The 24,393-nt window shown below is 34.4% G+C and overlaps 1 protein-coding gene across 2 annotated transcripts; it reads left to right on the top strand.

Moving 5' to 3' along the window:
- Positions 1–853: 853 nt before the first annotated feature.
- On the top strand, positions 854–23,141 carry LOC139521859 (tripartite motif-containing protein 5-like). Of its 2 annotated transcripts, XM_071315521.1 has the most exons (3): positions 880–988; positions 18,554–18,635; positions 21,308–23,141. In XM_071315521.1, exon 3 carries the CDS (start codon positions 21,313–21,315, stop codon positions 23,020–23,022), a length of 1,710 nt encoding a protein of 569 aa, XP_071171622.1. In that variant the 5' UTR covers positions 880–988; positions 18,554–18,635; positions 21,308–21,312; the 3' UTR covers positions 23,023–23,141. The 2 variants fall into 2 exon arrangements, with proteins under 2 accessions (XP_071171621.1, XP_071171622.1); XM_071315520.1 differs by lacking the exon at positions 18,554–18,635 and having other exon boundaries at positions 854–988.
- The last annotated feature ends 1,252 nt before the right edge of the window (positions 23,142–24,393 follow it).

Raw genomic sequence — 24,393 nt, 5'->3', positions numbered from 1 at the left:
ACATTATGTCTGAAATAGTAACTGCCAAGTGTGATTACAGTTTGGTCAGGACAGTACATTAGCACTTTTTTTTCAATCAATGATTACTATACTTCATTTAGGAAAGCTGTTTCAAAGTAATGTTTTGTCATTTTATAGTAAGCAGCTGCAAACAGCGAGATGTTAAACTATATTTCATTTCAAAATCAAAATATTGTCATTTATCATTTAACTTTTGAGGAAAGAAATGTTCAATAAAATAAAATGTAATAGCATCATAATAAATATTTTGAATACTCCTACTGATATTTCAAACCTGTATAATAGAAAAAGCTAGATTATACAGGCGGATTTCCGATTGAAATGAAACAATAAAAATAAAACTTTTTGTTACAAATATTATACGAGCATATTCTAGACTAAATGTTTTCATCTTTAAAAGTTCAATACAAGTATATGATTTAAAGAATTTAACTTCTATACTTATATTCATACTTATTTATAAAATAGAAAAACAAAGGATATGAGGTATCTATCCATGACACAAAATGGGTACATGCACAACATAAAAAAACACACAAAAAAGCAAAGGAACAGCGCTTTTATTGCTGTTCTTCATCTCAAAGTCACAGTGAGGTCTTCAACACGGACAAAAAAAAACTCTCAATTCACTGCAAGTTTAAGACGGCACCTTTAGCAGAATTCTTTGCAAAAATAGTTTTGACAGAGTGGTTAAGATGTAACACTACTTAATCGGGCCAGGTAAAAAAAAGAACATACAGGAAAGTGTTGCATATTTAAAACAAAATAGTTCATACGGACAGGTGTAATTTAATATACAATTTAAAAAACACGTATATTTGTTTCCGTGTTTGACTCTTTAACTATGCGTTACACGAAAGTGAAAGTAGAAATCAGATTGTGTCGGGTCAGTTGTTACATGAAAGAAATCAAAAATGACTTGCATCTGAAATTTACCCTTAACTGATATTAACAACATTATTGGAAGGTAAGAAAATATATATTTGTCACACTGACAAGGAAAACAAATATTCTCAACTTTCGCATTCCCTGTGCAAAATTTTGTAACGCCCCATTCATGCCATAGCATATAACAGTATAAGGCATATTTGTTTGCATTTTCAAATCTTTATAAAGGATTGGTCTTAATAAAAACCAACTTGCAACTACATTGTAAAATGAAAAATGACTTTTCTAAGCATATTGTTATATTTCGTAATAACCATGGTTACAAAGATTTTGAATGAGGGTAGAATCTATCCCCCTTTATTTTTATTTTCAAAAATATTTATAAAATTAAGTTATTTTTATTTTTTTCTCTCATATAATAACATGAATAATGGGAGAATAAAGACAACTAGAATTGCCATTGCAAGCAATAGCGGATGTCACCCTTCCCCCTATTGCCACTAAGCGGCAGCCATTTCAAACTTGTTTAACAGTAAATGCACAAATATGCATGGCTATTCATCTTTTTGTAAATTTTCAGTATATTCAGAGCATTTCAAAGTATTTCACATTTATACCGTTTCCATGGCAACGGCAGCCATTTTGAAAATTTCAAAGTCAAAAATCTCATCTTATCTTGTCAGTTACCAATTATATCAAATTTCATTAAGTTAAAACCATTTTGAGAATTTTTGACATTTTTGCAGTTTCCATGGCAACCGTGGACATTTTGGAAATTGCAACTTCAAAAGTCATATCTAGACTTGATAGTTAACAATCATATCAAGTTTCATCAATTTTGAAGCATTCTGAAATTTTTGCTCCTGTATCCATGGTAACATAGTAGTTCCAATGATTATCAAAATCATTCAAAACCTGTATATAGTGGACAACTATATTGCATAAAAATTTGATGATTTTAAGTTCAAGCATACCAAAGTTATTCACCAAACCCGGAAGTTTTTGGAGCATTTTGACCTTTTTGCATTGTTTCCATGGAAACGGCAGACATTTTGGAAATTCCAACGCCAAATTCCACATCTACCAAAGTTGCTCATCGTTATACTAAAGTTTCAAAAAAATTGGAACATTTCCATATTTTTGAAATTTTTGGTGTAGTTGCCATGGCAACATAGCAGTTCCAAAATGTGCCAAAATCATCCAAAACCGGTATATAGTGGGCACCTACATTGTATTAAAATCTAAAGATTTTAAGCTTAAGCATTCTCAAATAATTCAAGGGACTCCAAAATTATATTTTTTCACCATTTTTCCGTTTCCATGGTGATGGCAGCCATTTTTTAGTTCCAAAGTTGCACAGACTCTGGGGAGTCAGGGTTCCTTGTTATAGTGCACCATCATTCTGATTGGTACTTTTGGTTCTGAGAAAGCGGGCGGACAAAATTAGGTGGAAGTATAATAATAACTAGAATTGCCATTGCAAGCAATAGCGGATGTCACCCTTCCCCCCATTGCCACTAAGTTGCAGCCATTTCAGAATCGTTTAACAGTGAATTCACATATATGCATGGCAATACATCTTTCTGTAAATTTTCAGTACATTCACAGCATTTTTTTGAAATTTTTGGTGTAGTATCCATGGCAACATAGCAGTTCCAATGATTGCCAAAATCATCCTAAAGCAGTATATAGTGGGCACCTACATTGTATTAAAATCTAAAGATTTTAAGGTTAAGCATTCTCAAACAATTCACCTAACTCCAAAATTATATTTTTTCACCATTTTTCCGTTTCCATGGTGATGGCAGCCATTTTTTTAGTGCCAATATTAAAAAGCAACAGGAAAGTCAGGGTTCCTTGTTATAGTGCACCATCATTCAGATTCGTTCCTTTGGCTCTGAGAAAGCGAGCGGACAAAATTAGGTGGAAGAAAAATAATAAGAACTAGATTTGCCATTGCAAGCAATAGCGGATGGCACCCTTCCCCTATTGCCAGGTAAGCGGTAGCCATGGTTACGGCGGCCATTTTGGAAATTCCAAACTCAAAAGTCAAGTCTACATTAGCTGAGCAACATTTGTTATAAGTTTCAATAAATTTGAAGCATTTTGAAGTTTTTCGTATTTTTGCTGTTTCCATGGTAACGGCGGCCATTTTGAATATTCCAAAGTCAAACTCCCGCTGCAATTTTTTCCCTCCACAATCATATACCATTTAATGTCTCTAGAATAAATTAAACATTTATGTTCTAGAATGTTCTGTGAAAATTCAAAGTTTTGACCTTTTTGCATTGTTTCCATGGTAACAACAGCGATTTTGGAAATTCCAACGCCAAATTCCACATTTTCCAATGTTGCTCATCGTTACTGTGAAGTTTCATTAAGTTTGGAACATTTTGAGATTTTTGAATTTTTTGGAGTAGTTTCCATGGCAACATAGTAGTTCCAATGAGTGCCAAAAATCATCCAACACCTGTATATAGTGGGCACCTACATTGTATTAAAATATAATGATTCTGAGTTAAATAGTATCCAAATAGTTCACCAAAACAAAAAACTGGATTTTTTCACATTTGTTCCGTTTCCATGGTGACGGCAGCCATCTTGAAAGTGCCAACCCCAAAAAGCAAATCTTCATCTGGTGGTTAACATTATGGTATAGTACCATCTTCTTGGGTCCATTCACATTAGAGTTCCAGACTGGACAAAAATGTGTGGAAGAAAAATAATAATAACTAGATTTGTAATTGCTAGCAATAACGGATGGCACCCTTCCCCCATTGCCAGGTGAGCGGCAGCCATTTTGAAAATTCCAAAGTCAAAGAGGGCATCTACAAATGTCTATTAACATTGTTGTAAAATTTCATCTCGTTTGGAGCATTTTGAAATTTTTGAAATTTTTGCTGTTTCCATGGTAACAGTGACTATTTCCAAAATTCCAAAGACAGGTGCCACATCGGTACATGCCATGTGACATATCTATAAAGTTTCATTGGGATTGATGCTATATTCTTCAAGTAAATGTAGCTTTTATGTGTTTTCCCATATGGTCAATGTTAAACTTTCGCCCTGTTTCCATGACAATGGCGGCCATTTTGGAACCTCTTGATATTGCATGCACATCTAGGCATATCAGGTAACACTTCCACAAAGTTTCATCCACTTGGGTCTTATAATGAAGAATTTGGAATTTTGAAAAATTTTCACATTTTTGCAGTTTCCATGGAAACGGCAGCCATCTTGAACCATTCCATGGTGCCTGCAACTCTTCACCTAAGGGTCCTTAATATAAAAGAGTTCCATCAACTTTGGTCCAATGGATTTCCATAAAACTCCTGGACAAAATGTGTGGAAGAAAAATAATAAAAACTAGATTTGTAATTGCTAGCAATAACGGATGGCACCCTTCCCCCATTGCCAGGTGAGCGGCAGCCATTTTGAAAATTCCAAAGTCAAAGATCGCATCTACAGATGTTTATAAACATTGTTGTAAAGTTTCTTTAATTTTGGAGCATTTTGATATTTTTGAAATTTTTGATATTTCCATGGTAACGGGTACCATTTCCAAAATTCCAAAGACAGGTGCCACATTGGTACATGCCATGTTACATATCTATAAAGTTTCATTGGGATTGATGCTATATTCTTCAAGAAAATGAAGCTTTTATGTGTTTTCCCATATGGTCAATGTTAAACTTTCGCCCTGTTTCCATGACAATGGCGGCCATTTTGGAACCTCTTGATATTGCATGCACATCTAGGCATATCAGGTAACACTTCCACAAAGTTTCATCCACTTGGGTCTTATAATGAAGAATTTTGAATTTTGAAATTTTTTCACATTTTTGCAGTTTCCATGGAAACGGCAGCCATCTTGAACCATTCCATGGTGCCTGCAACTCTTCACCTAAGGGTCCTTAATATGAAAGAGTTCCATCAACTTTGGTCCAATGGATTTCCATAAAACTCCTGGACAAAATGTGTGGAAGAAAAATAATAAAAATAATAAGAAAAAAAAAAGAAACGTAGAATAACAATACGTCACCCCAACTCCGTTGAGGGTGCCATAATAATAAGAAAAACTAGATTTGCCATTGCAAGCAATAGCGGATGGCACCCTTCCCAAATTGCCAAGCGAGCGGCAGCCATTTAGAAAATTCCAAAGTCAAAGGTTGAATCTACAGATGCAAATTATTATTTTTGTAAAGTTTTATTAAGTTTGAAGCATTTTGAAATTTGGGACATTTTTGTTGTTTCCATGGTTACGGCGGCTATTTTGATAATTCCAACTTCAAAAAACATGTTTGCCCATGCCAGATATTATTTCTGTAAAGTTTCATCTAGTTTGCAGCATTTTTATTTTTTTTGACATTTATGCTGCAACCATGGTTACAGTAGATAATTCCAAAATTCTAAAAGCAGACATCTCATTGTCACATGTCATGTTATATATCAGTACAGTTTAATTGACTTTGGTGAAATACTCTTTGAGAAAATGTTGATTTTATGCATTTTCCCATAGGGTCAATGTAAAATTTGCTTCCAGTTTCCATGACAACGGCGGCCATTTTTGACTAACCAAATATTGTCTTGACATCTTGGCATACTGGGTAACATTTTCATTAAGTTTCATCCAGTTTGGTCTTATAACGAAAAAGTTATACTTTTTGATATTTTTGCCGTTTCCATAGTAACGGCAGCCATTTTGAAAATTCCAACTTCAAAATGCAATTTTGCACATGCTAGTTACCATTTCTGTGAAGTTTCATCCAGTTTGGAAGACATTGAGAATTTTCGGATTTTTGCTGTTTCCATGGTAACGGCGGCCATCTTGAAAGTGCCAACACTAAAAAGCAAATCTTCACATGGTGCTTCACATTATGATATAGTTCCATCAACTTGGGTCCATTCAATTCTGAGATCCATAGTGGACAAAAAAGTGTGGAAGAAAAATAAAAATAAAAAAAATAAAAAGAAACGTAGAATAACAATACGTCACCCCAACTCCGTTGAGGGTGCCATAAAAAAAGAAACGTAGAATAACAATACGTCACCCCAACTCCGTTGAGGGTGCCATAACTAGATTTGTAATTGCTAGCAATAACGGATGGCACCCTTCCCCCATTGCCAGGTGAGCGGCAGCCATTTTGAAAAATCCAAAGTCAAAGATAACATATACAAATGCCAATTCACATTTTTGTAAAGTTTCGTCAATTTTTGGAGCATTTTGAAATTTTTGAAATTTTTGCTATTTCCATGGTAACGGGTACCATTTCCAAAATTCCAAAGACAGGTGCCACTTTGGGACATGCCATGTAACATATTCATTAAGTTGTAGAAGGTTTGATATAATATTCTTGCAGGAAATTCAGCTTGAATATGTTTTCCCATTGGGCCAATGTTAAACTTTCGCCCTGTTTCCATGACAATGGCGGCCATTTTGGAATTTCCTAATATTGTCACAACACCTAGGCGTACCAAGGAGCATTACCATAAAATTTCATCCAGCTAGGTCTTATAATAAAAGATTTAGAAATTGCATTTTTTTTCACATTTCATCAGTTTCCATGGCAACGGCAGCCATGTTGATGATGCCATACCCCGATTGCACAATTTCATATAGTGGTCTACATTATGGTAAAGTTCCATCAACATTGTTCCAGCCAATTCTGAGAAATAGCATGGACAAAATGTGTGGAAGAATAAATAAAATAATAAGAAAAAAAGAAACGTAGAATAACAATATGTCACCCAAACTCCGTTTAGGGTGCCATAACTAGATTTGCCATTGCAAGCAATAGCGGATGGCACCCTTTCCCCATTGCCAGGCCAGCGGCAGCCATTCAGAAAATTTTTGCTGTTTCCATGGCAACGGCGGCCATTTTGAAAATTCCAAACTCAAAAGTTAAGTCTACATAAGGTAGGCAAAATTTGTTATAAGTTTCATTAAACTTAAAGCATTTTAAAGTTTTTCATAATTTTGCTGTTCCCATGGTAATGGCGGCCATTTTGAATATTCCAAAGTCAAACCCCCGCTGCAGTTTTTGCCCTCCATAATCATATACCATTTAATGTCTCTAGAATAAATTTGACATTGATGTTCTGGAATGTTCTGTGAAAATTCAAAGTTTTGACCTTTCTGCATTGTTTCCATGGTAACAACAGATATTTTGGAAATTCCAACGCCCAATTCCACATCTTCCAATGTTGCTCATCGTTACTGTGAAGTTTCATGAAGTTTGGAGCATTTTGATATTTTTGAAATTTTTGGTGTAGTTTCCATGGCAACATAGTAGTTCCAATGAGTGCCAAAATCATCCAACACCTGTATATGGCCGGCACCTACATTGTATCAAAATATAATGTTTCTGAGTTTTAGCATATCAAAACAGTTCACCAAAACAAAAAACAGGATTTTTTCACATTTGTTTCGTTTCCATGGTGACGGCAGCCATCTTGATGATGCCATACCCCACTGCACTATAGAATGTGGTGGTCAACATTATGGTATAGTTCCATCAATATTGTTCAAGTCAATTCTGAGAAATAGTATGGACAAAAAAGTGTGGAAGAATAAATATAATAATAACTAGATTTGTAATTGCTAGCAATAACGAATGGCACCCTTCCCCCATTGCCAGGTGAGCGGCAGACATTTTGAAAATTCCAAAGTCAAATAGTGCATCTACAGATGTCTAGTATCATTTTTGCAAAGTTTCATTAAGTTTGAAGCATTTTGAAAGTTTGGATAATTTTGCTGTTTCCATGGTAACGGCGGCCATTTTGAAAATTCCAAACTCAAAAGTCAAGTCTACATAAGCTAGGCAACATTTGTTATAAGTTTCCTTAAATTTGAAGCATTTTGAAGTTTTTCATATTTTTGCTGTTTCCATGGTAACGGCGGCCATTTTGAATATTCCAAAGTCAAACCCCCGCTGCAATTTTTTGCCCTCCATAAACATATACCATTTAATGTCTCTAGAATAAATTTAACATTGATGTTCTGGAATGTTCTGTGAAAATTCAAAGTTTTGACTTTTTTGCATTGTTTCCAAGGTAACAACAGATATTTTGGAAATTCCAACGCCAAATTCCACATCTTCCAATGTTGCTCATCGTTACTGTGAAGTTTCCTGAAGTTTGGAGCATTTTGAGAATTTCGAAATTTTTGGTGTAGTTTCCATGGCACCATAGTAGTTCCAATGATCACCAAAATCATCCAACACCTGTATATAGTGGGCACCTACATTGTATTAAAATATAATGATTCTGAGATAAAGCATATCCAAACAGTTCACCAAAACAAAAAACTGGATTTTTTCACATTTGTTCTGTTTCCATGGAAACGGTAGCCATCTTGAACCATTCCATGCTTCGTGCAAAACCTAACATGGGGGTCCTTACTATAGTAGAGTTCCATCAAAATTGGTCCATTGGATTTCGAGAAATCACCTGGACAAAATGTGTGGAAGAAAAATAATAAAAACTAGAATTGCCATTGCAAGCAATAGCGGATGTCACCCTTCCCCCAATGGCCACTAAGCAGCAGCCATTTCAAAAACTTTTAACAGTGAATGCACATATTTGCATGGCAATACATCTTTCTGTAAATTTTCAGTACATTCAGAGCATTTTAGAAAATTTCACATTTTTGCTGTTTCCATGGCAACGGCAGCCATTTTGAAAGTTTTAAAGTCAAAAGTCTCATCTCTACTTGCCAGTTAACAATAATATCAAGTTTCATAAAGTTCAAAGCATTTTATAAATGTTTGACTTTTTTGCAGTTTCCATGGCAACGGTGGCCATTTTGGAAATTCCATCTTCAAAAGTCCCATCCAGACTTGCCAGTCTACAAACATATTAAGTTTCATCAATTTTGGAGCATTTTGAAATTTTTGAAAATTTTGACATTTTTGATGGTTCCTATGGCAACAGAGACCATTCCCAAAATTTAATGGCATATACCACATTGGTACATGGGAGAGACCATACCATCAAAGTTTCGATCCATTTGACCTACCATATTAAGAAAGTTAATGCCACTTTAAGGTTTTTGGACCATTTTGACCTGTTTTGCATTGTTTCCATGGTAACAGCAGACATTTTCGAAATTCCAACACCAAATTCCACATCTACCAATGTTGCTCATCATTACTGTGAAGTTTTATAAAATTTGGAGCATTTCCATATTTTGGAAATTTTTGGTGTAGTATCCATGGCAACATAGTAGTTCCAATGATTGCCAAAATCATCCAAAACCAGTATATGCCCGGCACCTACATTGTATCAAAATATAATGATTCTAAGTTAAAGCATTTCCAAATAATTCATCAAAACCAAAAACTGGAATTTTATATTATTTTTCGGTTTCCATGGTGATGGCAGCCATTTTTTAGTTCCAAAGTTGCACTGCAACTGGAAAGTCAGGGTTCCTTGTTATAGTGCACCATCATTCAGATTGGTTCCTTTGGCTCTGAGAAAACTGCCGGACAAAACTAGGTGGAAGAATAATAATAATAACTAGATTTGCCATTGCAAGCAATAGCGGAGGATGTCACCCCCGTTCTTGACATTGTCACAGTAGCATCAACCAGTTTGAGTGTATCAAAGTCACATGGCACGTCTAGTATACATGCCTTTGACCCCCCCCCCCCCCCCCCCCCCCATTTTCTCTTCTCGTAGACTAAGAGTGATGTCTATTTATAGTTGGGGAACTCTTTAAAATCTTAAATTAGACACACGCTTGAGGAAGAAAGGTGCTGTCACGTGATACTGAAGTATATTATCGTGGAGTTAGTACATTACTATTCTTTTTAGAGGGGACCTTGGACAGACAACATGTGTATATATTGACGGAGCGGCATACTAACTGTTCATTTTATTCTTCAATATCTCGCGTATCACACGATACAAGTATTTTTATCTTGTACAATTTAATTACACGCTTATCGATTGATTTCAGCTAATGTGTATATTTTTGCAGGTGTTCGATTAACGGATGTGTACTTTAATGCAAGTGCCGAAATGTCAATTATGTGTACTCTTCATGTTTCTCTCTCTCCATCTCTCTCTCGCAGTGGCGATTTTCTCTTCAGAGCACGATTTTTGTATAGAATAGAAAGAAGCACGTTAAATTATATATTCGTTTTCTTCTAGCATATTCTAGAAGATGTTTTGCACATAGTCTTCATCACAGAATTTTGTCTCAAATTTTCGAGTTTTTTTTTTTTTTTTTTTTTTTAAGGCTGTTTCCATGGCAACGGCGGCCATTTTGAAAATTTCGAAGACAGATGACAATACAATAGCATTTAAACGGGAATGAGCTTAAAATTTGTACGAAAATGTTACTTTGACGTGTTTTACCATATGGGTCCAATGTGCACTTTTAGCGTTATCTCCATGGTAACAGCAGCTATCTTAAAAATTCCAACGGCAATGAATTCTACAGTTTATACTGCTGTTTTCTACTTACGGTTTTTTTTGCCGTATTTGTAGCGGTTTATTTTCTATGAATTAATTAAGGATTTATTTTCGTTTTTTTCACGTTTGGACCGTTTCCATGACAACGGTAGCCATTTTAAAAGTTCTTAAGATGGATGTCACGCCTTCTAACGATGAGTTATTAGTTCTGAAAGTTTCATTAAATTTGGACCATTTTTTCGGTTTTTTACATTTTTGCCGTTTCCATGGAAACGGCGGCCATCTTGAACCATTCCATGCTTACTGCAACTTTGCACATGGGGATTGTCATTATGGTTCAGTTTTATAAATATATGTCAAGGCATCTCCGAGAAATCGGCTGGACAAAAAGTGTGGAAGAAAAAATTCGTAGAATAACAATATATCCCCCCTTTTTCAAAGGGGTGACATAACTAGAATTGCCATTGCAAGCAATAGCGGATGTCACCCTTCCAAATTGCCACTAAGCGGCAGCCATTTCAAAATTGTTGAACAGTGAATGCACATATATGCATGGCAATACATCTTTCTGTAAATTTTCAGTATGTTCAGAGCATTTAAAAAAAATTCACATTTCTGCTGTTTCCATGGCAACGGCAGCCATTTTGAAAATTTCAAAGTCAAAAGTCTCATCCAGACTTGCCAGTCAACAATCCTATTAAGTTTGATCAATTTTGGAGCATTTTGAAATTTTTGAAATATTTGGTCCTGTATCCATGGTAACAGAGTGGTTCCAATGATTGTCAAAATCATTAAAAACCTGTATATAGTGGACAACTATATTGTGTAAAAATTTGATGATTTCAAGTTCTAGCATACCAAAATTATTTACCAAACCCTGAGGTTTTTAGAGCATTTTAACACTTATGCACTGTTTCCATGGTAACGGCAGACATTTTGGAAATTCCAACGCCAAATTACGCATCTACCAAAGTTGCTCATCGTTACTATGAAGTTTGAAAAAATTTGGAGCATTTTGAAATTTTGAAATTTTTGGGGTAGTTTCCATGGCAACATAGTGGTTCCAATGATTGCCAATATCATCCAAAACCAATATATGGCTGGCACCTACATTGTGATAAAATATGATGATTCTGAGTTTAAGCATCTCTAAATAATTCACAAAACCAAAAACTGGAATTTTTCACAATTGTTCCGTTTCCATGGAAACGGCAGCCATTTTTTATGGTCTTAGACCCTACTGCAACCCGAAATTTTGTGTTCCTCCTTATAGTGAATTATCATTAAGATTGGTTCCATTTTACTCCAAAAAACCTGTCGGACAAAAAAAGGTGGAAGAATAATAATAACTAGAATTGCCATTGCAAGCAATAGCGGATGTCACCCTTCCCCCAATGGCCACTAAGTGGCAGCCATTTCAAAATTGTTTAACAGTGAATGCACATATATATATTTGCATTGCAGTACATCTTTCTGTAAATTTTCAGTACATCGAGAGCATTTTAGAAAATTTCACATTTTTGCTGTTTCCATGGCAACGGCAGCCATTTTGTAAATTCCAAAGTCAAAAGTCTCATCTATACATGCCAGTTAACAATAATATTAAGTTTCATTAAGTTTGGAGCATTTTGAAAATATTTGACATTTCTGCAGTTTCCATGGCAACGGTGGCCATTTTGGAAATTCCAACTTCAAAAGTCTTATTCAGACTTGTCAGTGTACAATCCTATAAAGTTTCATCAATTTTGGAGCATTTTGAAATTTTTGAAATTTTTGACATTTTGATTGGTTCCTATGACAACAGACACTATTCCCAAAATTAAATTGCAGATACCACATTGGTATATGGGAGGGACCATACCATCAAAGTTTCAATCAATTTGACCTACCATTTTAAGAAAGTATATGCCACTTTTAGGTTTTTGGACTATTTTGACCTGTTTTGCATTGTTTCCATGGTAACGGCAGACATTTCGAAATTCCAACGCCAAATTCTTTATCTACCAATGTTGCTCATCGTTACTGAGAAGTTTTATAAAATTTGGAGCATTTCCATATTTTGGAATTTTTTGGTGCAGTATCCATGGCAACATAGTAGTTCCAATGATTGCCAAAATCATCCCAAAGCAGTATATGCCCGGCACCTACATTGTATCAAAATATAATGATTCTAAGTTAAAGCATTTCCAAATAATTCATCAAAACCAAAAACTGGAATTTTCCATTATTTTTCGGTTTCCATGGTGATGGCAGCCATTTTTTAGTTCCAAAGTTGCACTGCAACTGGAAAGTTAGGGTTCCTTGTTATAGTGCACCATCATTCAGATTGGTTCCTTTGGCTCTGAGAAAACTGCCGGACAAAACTAGGTGGAAGAATAATAATAATAATAATAATAATAATAGTGAAAAAGAAACAGAGGAATAGCAATATGTCACCCGACATTGTCGATCGGGTGACATAACTAGAATTGCCATTGCAAGCAATAGCGGATGTCACCCTTCCCCTATTGCCACTAAGCGGCAGCAATTTGAAAACATTTTAACAGTAAATGCAGATCAACGTATTGCGATATATCTTTCTGTAAATTTTCAGGACATTTTGAGTATTGTCAAAAGTTTTACATTTCTTCTGTTTCCATGGCAACGGCAGCCATTTTGAAAATTCCGAAGTCAAAAGTCTCATCTATACATGCCAGTTAACAATAATATTAAGTTTCATTAAGTTTAGAGCATTTTGAAAATATTTGACATTTCTGCAGTTTCCATGGCAACGGTGGCCATTTTGGAAATTCCAACTTCAAAAGTCTCATGCAGACTAGACAGTCAACAAATTTATTAAGTTTCATCAAGTTTGGAGCATTTTGAAATTTTTGAAATTTTTGACATTTTGTCTGGTTTCTATGGTAACAGATACCATTCCAAATTTCGAATGGCAGATACCACATTGGTACATGGGAGGGAACATACCAGCAGAGTTTCAATGGATTTGACCTACCATTTTAAGGAAGTAAATGCCACTTTTTAAGGTTTTTTAAAGCGTTTTGACCATTTTTGCCTTGTTTCCATGGTAACACAAGACATTTTCGAAATTCCAACGCCAAATTGCACATCTTCCAATGTTGCTCATCATTACTGTGAAGTTTCATTAAATTTGGAGCATTTTGGTTTTTTGGAAATTTTTGGTGTAGTATCCATGGCAACATAGTAGTTCCAATGAATGCCAAAAATCATCCAAAACAAGTATATGCCCGGCACCTACATTGTATCAAAATATAATGATTCTAAGTTAAAGCATCTCCAAATAAATCCCAAAAACCAAAAAGTGGAATTTTTCACATTTGTTCCGTTTCCATGGTAACGGCAACCATTTTTAATGGTCCTATGACCTACTGCAACCCGAAATTTTGTGTTCCTCATTATAGTTGACTATCACTAAGATTGGTTCCATTGCCTTCAAAAAATCTGCCGGACAAAAATCATTGGAAGAATAAGAAGAACTAGAATTGCCATTGCAAGCAATAGCGGATGTCACCCTTCCCCCAATTGCCACTAAGCGGCAGCCATTTCAAAATTGTTTAACAGTGAATGCACATATATGCATGGCAATACATCTTTCTGTAAATTTTCAGTACATTGAGAGCATTTTTAAAAACATGACATTTTTGCTGTTTCCATGGCAACGGCAGCCATTTTGAAAGTTTCAAATTCAAAAGTCTCATCTATACATGCCAGTTTACAATAATATTAAGTTTTATTAAGTTTGGAGCATTTTGAAAATATTTGACATTTTTGCAGTTTCCATGGCAACGGTGGCCATTTTTGAAATTCCAACTGCAAAAATCTCATCCAGACTTGCCAGTCTACAATCCTATTAAGTTTCATCAAATTTGGAGCTTTTTGAAATTTTTGAAATTTTTGACATTTGTGATGGTTCCTATGGCAACAGAGACCATTCCCAAAATTTAATGGCATATACCAAATTGGTACATGGGAGGGACCATACCATCAAAATTTCGATCCATTTGACCTACCATATTAAGAAAGTTATTGCCACTTTAAGGTTTTTGGACTGTTTTGCATTGTTTCCATGGTAACGGCAGACATTTTCAAAATTCCAACGCCCAATTCCACATCTTACAATGTTGCTCATCGTTACTGTGAAGTTTAATAAAATTTGGAGCATTTCCATATTTTAGAAATTTTTGGTGTAGTATCCATGGCAACATAGCAGTTCCAATGATTGCTAAAATCATCCCAAAGCAGTATATAGTGGGCACCTACATTGTATTAAAATCTAAAGATTTTAAGATTAAGCATTCTCAAACAATTCACCTAACTCCAAAATTATATTTTTTCACCATTTTTTCGTTTCCATGGTGATGGCAGCCATTTTTTAGTTCCAAAGTTGCACTGCAACTGGTAAGTCAGGGTTCCTTGTTATAGTGCACTATCATTCAGATTGGTTCCTTTGGCTCTGAGAAAACTGCCGGACAAAATTAGGTGGAAGAAAAATAATAATAATAGAGGAAAAGCAATATGTCACCCGACATTGTCGATCGGGTGACATAATAATAATAACAAAGAAACGGAGGAAAAGCAATATGTCACCCGACATTGTCGATCGGGTGACATAATAATAATAACTAGATTTGCCATTGCAAGCAATAGCGGATGGCACCCTTTCCCCATTGCCAGGCCAGCGGCAGCCATTTAGAAAATGTTTGCTGTTTCCATGACAACGGAGGCCATTTTGAAAATTCGAAACTTAAAAGTTAAGTCTCCATAAGCTAGGCAAAATCTGTTATAAGTTTCATTGAATTTAAAGCATTTTGAAGTTTTTCATAATTTTGCTGTTCCCATGGTAACAGCGGCCATTTTGAATATTCCAAAGTCAAACCCCCGCTGCAATTTTTTCCCTCCATAATTATGTATACCATCATATACCATTTAATGTCTCTAGAATAAATTTAACATTGATGTTCTGGAATGTTCTGTGAAAATTCAAAGTTTTGACCTTTTTGCATTATTTCCATGGTAACAACAGATATTTTGGAAATTCCAACGCCAAATTTCACATCTTCCAATGTTGCTCATCGTTACTGTAAAGTTTCATGAAGTTTGGAGCATTTTGAGATTTTTGAAATTTTTGGTGTAGTTTCCATGGCAACATCGTAGTTCCAATGAATGCCAAAATCATCCAACACCTGTATATAGTGGGCACCTACATTGTATCAAAATATAATGATTCTGAGTTCAAGCATATCCAAACAGTTCACCAAAACAAAAAACTAGATTTTTTCACATTTGTTCCGTTTCCATGGTAACGGCAGCCATCTTGAACCATTCCATGGTGCCTGCAACTCTTCACCTAAGGGTCCTCTATATAATAGAGTTCCATCAACTTTGGTCCATTGGATTTCCAGAAATCTCCTGGACAAAATTAGGTGGAAGAAAAATAATAAAAATAAAAAAAAAAAGAAACGTACAATAACAATACGTCACCCCAACTCCGTTGAGGGTGCCATAACTAGATTTGCGATTGCAAGCAATAGCGGATGGCACCCTTCCCCTATTGCCAGGTGAGCGGTAGCCATGGTAATGGCGACCATTTTGGAAATTCCAAACTCAAAAGTCAAGTCTACTTTAGCTGAGCAACATTTGTTATAAGTTTCAATAAATTTGAAGCATTTTGAAGTTTTTTGTATTTTTGCTGTTTCCATGGTAACGGCGGCCATTTTGAATATTCCAAAGTCAAACCCCCGCTGCAATTTTTTCTCTCCATAATCGTATACAATCATATACCATTTAATGTCTCTAGAATAAATTAAACATTGATGTTCTAGAATGTTCTGTGAAAATTCAAAGTTTTGACCTTTTTGCATTGTTTCCATGATAACAACAGCGATTTTGGAAATTCCAACGCCAAATTCCACATCTTCCAATGTTGCTCATCGTTACTGTGAAGTTTCATTAAGTTTGGATCATTTTGAGATTTTTGAATTTTTTGGAGTAGTTTCCATGGCAACATAGTAGTTCCAATGAGGGCCAAAAATCATCCAATACCTGTATATAGTGGTCACCTACATTGTATTAAAATATAATGATTCTGACTTAAAGCATATCCAAATAGTTCACCAAAACGAAAAACTGTATTTTTTCACATTTGTTCCGTTTCCATGGTAACTGCGGCCATCTTGAAAATGCCATACCCCGATTGCAAATCTGCACAAGCTGGTCAACATTATGGTTAAGTTCCACTAACATTGGTTCATAAAATTCCAAGATATAAGCTGGACAAAAAAAGTGGAAGAAAAAAAATAATAAGAAAAAAAGAAACGTAGAAAAGCAATATGTCACCCCAACTCCGTTGAGGGTGCCATAATAATAAGACAAAAAGAAACGAACAATAACAATATGTCACCCCAACTCCGTTGAGGGTGCCATAAAAATAAAAACAAAAAGAAACGTAGAATAACAATATGTCACCCAAACTCCGTTTAGGGTGCCATAATAATAGGGAAAAAGAAACAGAGGAAAAGCAATATGTCACCCGACATTGTCGATCGGGTGACATAATAATAATACAGAAAAAGAAACAGAGGAAAAGCAATATGTCACCCGACATTGTCGATCGGGTGACATAATAAAACCATATGAAAAAGGCACTGGCTAAGGTTACATGAAAATATAACAATAATAAGGGCTAAGCACAGGGGATAGTAAATCCGGCAATTGTAATAAACCCCTGTGGGCTTAGTAAATCCTGCAATTGTAACAAACCCCTGTGTGCTTAGTAAATCCTGCAATTGTAACACACCCCTGTGGGCTTAGTAAATCCTGCAATTGTAACAAACCCCTGTGGGCTTAGTAAATCCTGCAATTGTAACAAACCCCTGTGGGCTAAGTAAGCTTTTGTCATCACTTTGCGTCCGTCATCCGTTATCTGTCTTTGTTGCTGTCCTTCACTTTTACAAAAATCTACTCCTCTGAAACTACAAATTAAAACCAAACTTGGCCACATTCATCATCGGGGAATCTTGTTTAAAAAAATGTGTTCCATCATGACCCGGACAGCCAACCAAGATGGCCACCATGGCTAAAAATAGAATATAGGGGTAAAATGAAGATTTTGGCTTATATCTCTGAAATCAAAGCTTTAGAGCAAACTGATAGGGTAAAATTGTTAATTAGGTCAATTACAATTAAAATTAAATGTATGATTAGCTGACACCCTCCCTTTGGTCTGTTTTCAGGTTTCTTATTGGGAATAATACATCTCTTTATACATGTGCATGTTATAGAGGTAACAGCATAAATATTAACATCATGGAACATTAACGCATTGAAATTAAATTAATTCTTTCACTTTCAACATTTATCACTTGATCATATTTGTATTAAACAGAATTCGTTTTACTAAAAAACAGATCATTTTCTTTTTAAGCATTGTATTGCTTCTTTCATTGGATAGTCTGGTTCATTGTCGTCATAACAACCAAAAAAAATATTATTGCACTGAATTCAATTTCGTTTTGTCTTTTGAATATTAAAGAAACACAGTTTGTGTTTATGTTTGGAAGTTTAATAACACATTCGCAAAATGTCATTTGAGCTTATGTTAAAGACTGACTCACTTTTATTTAAGTCCTATTTTTGCGATGTATATGCAACATGTCAAATGCGCATTTAAGGTGTTTCTATGCAGTTTGTTTTTCTAACATTCTTTGAGCATGTCACATCGCTTTTTAGTTTCTTTTTCTTTATAAGGTCAAGACGTTTTTGTTTCAATTACAATTTGCACTTAAGCCATTTACTGATAAATGCAAATAATCATTGCATAGCTTAAGTAATTTAGCTTTATTTCAGAGTCCTTTAAACCTGTCCATTCAACAGTTTTGTTGTTTACCCACATTAAAGACTATTAAAGTTGTCATTACTGTACATATATTCATTTGTATGTGTTCCATGGGTGCATTTAGTTTAAAATGTCGAATTGGCCTGACGTTTTTATATCTACACTTGTACGATTATGCTTTGGTACAGTAAGTTAGATATAAATTAGCACGCCTTTTACGAATTAATTTATTTAATTCACGAAAAGCGTAGCTTTGAGTGGATTAAATATGTTAATGAGTAAGGCGTGTCTATATATGATTTGTAACATTAATGGGCTATGACACATGTTAAAGGTTACACCCTAACCAATAAAACTTTTCTGCACTTTTAGATACGTCAATCAAATAGTGACGTGATACTATATATCTGATTTCAGAAAATTAATGTCAGTTGGATTTGTTTGTCCGATAAAGGTACGTTTAAAATTCAAAGAAATGTTGCCGTTTGATTCATACTAGATAGTCATTTATTTTCTTAAAAAAGGGTGTGTGGTTGGGAGAGAGAAAAAAAGGGGGGGGGGGGTAATGCTAAAATTTATTTTATGATTATTTGCCATCAAAACATAGGGGAAGACTTGTAGTTTCAAAGGGTGTTGTGATAAAAAAAGAAACATATCCCTTATACTAATTATGAATGTAAATCATTCTTTTATTCCCCAAAACTGGAGAAGATCGGTTAATTGAGTGGGTGCTGAATTCATGTAAGGTCCAGGGACAAATGTTTGAAGCTTGTTCAATACACGAAAATGGAACTTTACATGGGGGGTATGTTTTCTATTCTTCTAAAAAGATATTCTGATCACCAATTTTATGAAAGTTTTTTTTTTATTCTGGTCAAGCAGATGACAAATAATAAATTCTGAATCCAGATATTCCCCATTCCTTATAGTGTTAAATATTGAAAAAAAAAAAATTGATTGATAGCGTTGAAAAACTAAATTAGATTAATCGCGCTTTGTGCGAAAACAAATTTCCGACTGAGATAAAAAAAAACAAAAAACAAAAACATAGCCCCCTTGAAGTTCAAATGGTTGCTCCCTAATTACTACCCCAAGGAGGCGGAGCTAGACTGTGCATTAACAACTTTTGAGATGGAAGTTAATGCACTGGTTTAAGCTCCTCCCATTCTTTGCTTTTCAAACGAGAAGTTCTCTACGGCGGGATTGGAGAGTGAAATAACTAAAAAAATCATTCAGTTAACGCACTCTACTAAAAATAACCGAGTTAACTCACCAGAAGATCAAAGGAAAAATTACCATTCATGTTACAATTATAAAATGTCTCTTATAGTAATTTTTGGTTATTTGAACTATGACAGCCGTCAATCAAAATACTGCAATAATGTCATCTTTGCATGGTGGAACTTCAGGTTTCAAAACAGATTGACCTGATATTAAATAACTTTTATCTTATAACCACTGTTTTTAATTTATTTGGTACAGGAATTTTCTTGTGTGGATTGTAGATTGAACGATCCTATTTTTGATAGCTAGCTGGACCACTCACTGGTAGACCGTTCAGCAACCTTTAGTTGTTGATTTTCTGACATTTTGACCCAGTTCAGTTACGTTAAAATGTTTGCAACAGATCTCTCCTTGTTTAAAGAAATTCCTCATAAACTTTGAATTTGTATAAAACGTTACAATAATTTGATCAGACATCAGGTTTTTAATACTGACCATTAATTTCGCAAAAAGCTTTTGTCAAGATCATCATTTGACATGGCTCATCTGACCTTGTCCCTGATTATTATAAATATCCCAGAAAGCATAAATAAGCAGTATTGCATCCATATAAGACTAATTGACAAATGACTGTGAGGTACAAGGTTCGTTTGACATTTACCACCTAAAGTTCCATTATGTTCGTTATTCATTTATATTTCATTGTGGATTTATTTAATTTCCTGGTTACCAATTTTCTGGGTTTGAGAAATAGTATTTTCGCGGATATCATATTTATAGTCTTGCATAAGTCTGCATTCAAAGCTATATATATAATTTGAGCTTAGTTGAACATCTAGTTAAGTAGTGTACTTATACCCAAGAATTTCATTAAAAGAATGAATCCATAATATATGCTTTTTGCTTATACTGTTAGAAATTGATCAACTGTAAGGTGTTCATCCCCCATGACTGTCTTCCAGGGTTAATTTGACCTTCGCCTCATTTACATAGTTCATTGGTCAACATGTAATTGTTGGAATTCCATAAGTTCATAAAACACTTACATGACTTAATGCAATAGTTGTGACCAATAATTGGTGCATTGAATGATCTTAATGTGAACATGTGTTTTGGAAGGGTTCATATGACACTGACCTTATTTTCATTGATATTTAAAATGTAAAGTAAATGTGATATATTTATATTTACACCTGGAAAAAAGTATTGCAACACTTCCATCATGTCCATTGAAAACAATGTGGAATGTGTTTAATTTGGGTTTTACAAAATATTTTTGATCCATTTAGGGTTTAAAATTGACTTTGTGTTATTAACTTACATTCGAAACGTTCTGATTGAGTTTAATGCATAAAAATCTGTATTTGTTGCAGATCTAATGTTTTTGAAAAAATAAGTCTGGCAAAATTTGTATTTTTGTGAACAGCGCAGAAAACTATTTCAGTGCAGCTGTTATGTCATAACCCAGGGGCGGAGCCAGCCATTTTAAAAAAAGGGATTCCCAACTCAGGATAAGGGGGGGGGGGTTCCAGCTATATGTCCCCATTCAAATGCATTGATCGGTAAAAAAAAAAAAAGGGAGATTCCAACCCCCGGGTTAATACCATGAATTTAACTTTAAATCATAAATGGATCAAAAGTATTTAGCAGAACCAAAATTATGCTCATTCTACAATCATGTCATTTTACATGGTTTTCAATGGAAGTGTTGCAATAATTTTTCCCAAGTGTATTTATTAAAATCTTTAATCTTAAAGATTTTCAGCGCCAAATTAAATCATTACAAGAAAAGCATGTGAGACATCTGAGGTCGGACTTTCTAAAATGTTTCTTGTAGAGTTTATACAAACATCTGTAATATAACAGCATTAGTTTTTACAAATTTTATCTTTTTTTTTTCAGAACTTATGGACACCCCACCAAAAACACTATGTGGGATATGTGATGCTCAGCATGTCACGAAAACTGCAGATTTCTGGTGTCCAGAGTGTGACGATGGTCTCTGTAATGAATGTCACAGCCATCACAGTTTTTCTAAAGCAAGTCGACTTCATGGCGTTATTTCGATAGAGGATTACAGAAAATTGTCCCCTGATATTTCAAGCATAGTCCACCACTGCATAGAACATGAAAAAAAACTTCAAATATACTGTCCCCACCACGATCAACTCTGTTGTCTTTTGTGTATTTCAACAAGTCACAAGGATTGTACTGGAATGTTACCTATTGATGAAATGGCGAAAACTTCTAAATCAAGTGGTTTGTTAGAAACTTTGCAGAAATCATTAGAAGATCTAAAAAGCAACATTGATAATGTAGTAAAAGATAGGCAATCCAATCTGACCAAAATTAGAGAACAACGACAAAACATTCTCGCTGGCATTCAAAACCTACGCAAAAAAATCAACTCACATTTTGATAAAATGGAACAAGAGATCGAGAAAGAATTAAACACATCTGTGTGTGATTTGAAAACGAAAATTGAGGATCTGTTGCATGGACTTAAGGAGAAACAAGAAAGAATTGCAGTGTTACAAAGTAACATTAAAGATCTTAAGAATCACGCATCCGACTTACAAACTTTCATAGGAAGCAAACAGCTAGAGGAGAAAATTGAAGCAGAAGAGACATACGTTCAGTCATTATCGGAAGATGACCGTTTAAAACAGCTTTCCTTGAAATGTACTCATAATGAGGGGATTTTGAATTTACTCCAAAGCAAAACGTCATTTGGGTCAATATCGATAGAATCTAGTTCACCATCTGTTGTTGTTAAATTGGAGAAGACTAAACAAGCTCAGATAATGTCTGCTAGCGTTATTCCAAAATCAGTCGACAATGTCCGTGCCACATTATTGCGAAAAATTCAAATTCCAAAAGGGAAAAGTTGTGAGTGTAATATAACTGGTTGTGCTATTTTTCCAAACGGAAAATTTATTTTTGCAGACTGTGATAATAACAAACGACTGGTGATTTTCAATACTGATGGTTCTTTTGATTGTGAAAAAGCTATTTCAGGATTAACACCATTTGATGTGGCTTGCATTGATGACACAACAGTTGCCTTCACAGCATGGGAATGTTCCAAAATTTATATCTTTGATATTAAGAAAAAAAGTATAAAAACCACGATTGAAACAAAAAACGATTGCTATGGTATTGCATACCAGGACGGGAAAATATATTATGCAAATGCAGAGCATCTCGGAGTCGCACAACTTGAAGACAATTGTACGAAGTCCATTGTTAACTTTGGTAATAGGAAATCTTTTATGCTTTATGTGTCGTGTTTTTGTGAGTCGATATACTTAACAGAGTATGAAGCCAATTCAGTATGTTGCTACAGTGATAAAAGCAATAAAATGTGGGAATTTAAAGATAAAACAGTTCTTAAAAGTCCCTATGGTGTTGCTGTTGACAGAAATGGCATCGTGTATGTAGCATTCTGTGAACGCAATTGCATTGTTGCAGTATCTCCTGATGGGAAGAAAGCAGTAGATTTTCTTAGTGCTGCAGATGGCATTGAAACTCCGTACAAACTTTTTTTTGACAGTAAGAGGGATTTGTTACTGGTTGCGGGATATGATGGGAAATGTTCTTTGTATCAGATTAATTAATCAACAGCGATATTTGCTTGATTGAAATGAATTAAATTTGTAACAATCTGGTCTGTTGAATGATCATGTGGTCAAATTTGTAATTAATATTTGTAAATATAAAATGTGGAAATTAACTAGATTCAAGATTCAATAGTTTATTAAGTCTCACCACATACATACAAGTATAAACACAATATAATATCAAGTACACAATATAAAATTTAGAATGCATGTGCCATTCTTAAAAGAACTATGAGAGACTGTTATATACAATTTTAAAACAACAGAATTAAAACATAAGTTTTGTTATTTATACAAAACATAAAAGTGCAATATCACCATGCACATCCAAGGATAAAACCTGATACATTTTGTACATGTACATAATAAAAATAACTGAAACAGTTTGATTTTTAACAGTATAAGATACTGTTTCGTCGTAATAAAATATTATTGCAGGTTTTGGCAACAGAACTACAAACATTTTCATTTTTGAACAGAAATATAAATTTTTCATCATCTGACAAAGTTAAAAACATATCATTATGTTGAATTATATCAATAAATAAAGACTGCCTTAAATCTTCATATAATGGACATGTTAACAATACATGTTTTTCATCTTCTATATTATCACAATTGAAACATAATCTTTTATCTAAATCTAATCTTTCGTAACGACCAGTTTCAATTTTTAAAGGTGCTACTCCACATCTAAATTTCGCAAATGCACTGCGATAACGAATAGGTATATTTTGCAACAAATATTGTTCAGTAGAGTATGAAAATTTAAACAATTTATAAGTTCTTAACTTATTTCCTTGACCATAAGAATCAAGCCTTGTACTCCATTCAGTTTTATAATTATCAAAAATATTAACTTCTAACTGATGAATTATATTTTTATCCAGTATATAATCATCTACATTACAAAATCTGTCCAGACTGTAAGTATGGTGTGTTTTTTTTCATTGAAATTTAGAGATGGTTAATCAATATTAAAAAACCAACACTTGTATTGTAATGTTTGTGGCAGTACATCCGACAGATCAGATTGCTTTTGAATTTAAAAAAGACGAACAAAATAATTTAATAATGTATCAGTAGGACTTTCTTTTACTAGATACAAATTTCAGCAGAAAGATAATTCTGCAATAAGTGGTAGAATCTAAATGCCCTTTATTTTATTTAAACACAGGGCTTTTTTAAAGCAATTTCATCTTTAAAAAGAATCACAGTATCACAGCTTCATGTATGTAGTCTGGGTAACTCGAGTTAAAACAACGCTTTGTCGTATTTCAGAACGTTGAGTATTCATATCAGAATTTGAGTAAGTAGGACAATAGAGGGGACAAAGATACGAAAGGGTCATTCAAACTCATAAGTCGA

The sequence above is a fragment of the Mytilus edulis genome, chromosome 4, assembly GCF_963676685.1.
Source record: "Mytilus edulis chromosome 4, xbMytEdul2.2, whole genome shotgun sequence".
NCBI classification, from domain to species: domain Eukaryota; kingdom Metazoa; phylum Mollusca; class Bivalvia; order Mytilida; family Mytilidae; genus Mytilus; species Mytilus edulis.
Note: the sequence above shows the minus strand (reverse complement) of the source record. Positions and strands in the feature narration are given on the sequence as shown.

Excerpts from the sequence above, each read along its gene's own strand:
- LOC139521859 (XM_071315520.1), top strand. The coding sequence starts at position 21,313 with ATGGACACCCCACCAAAAACACTATGTGGGATATGTGATGCTCAGCAT.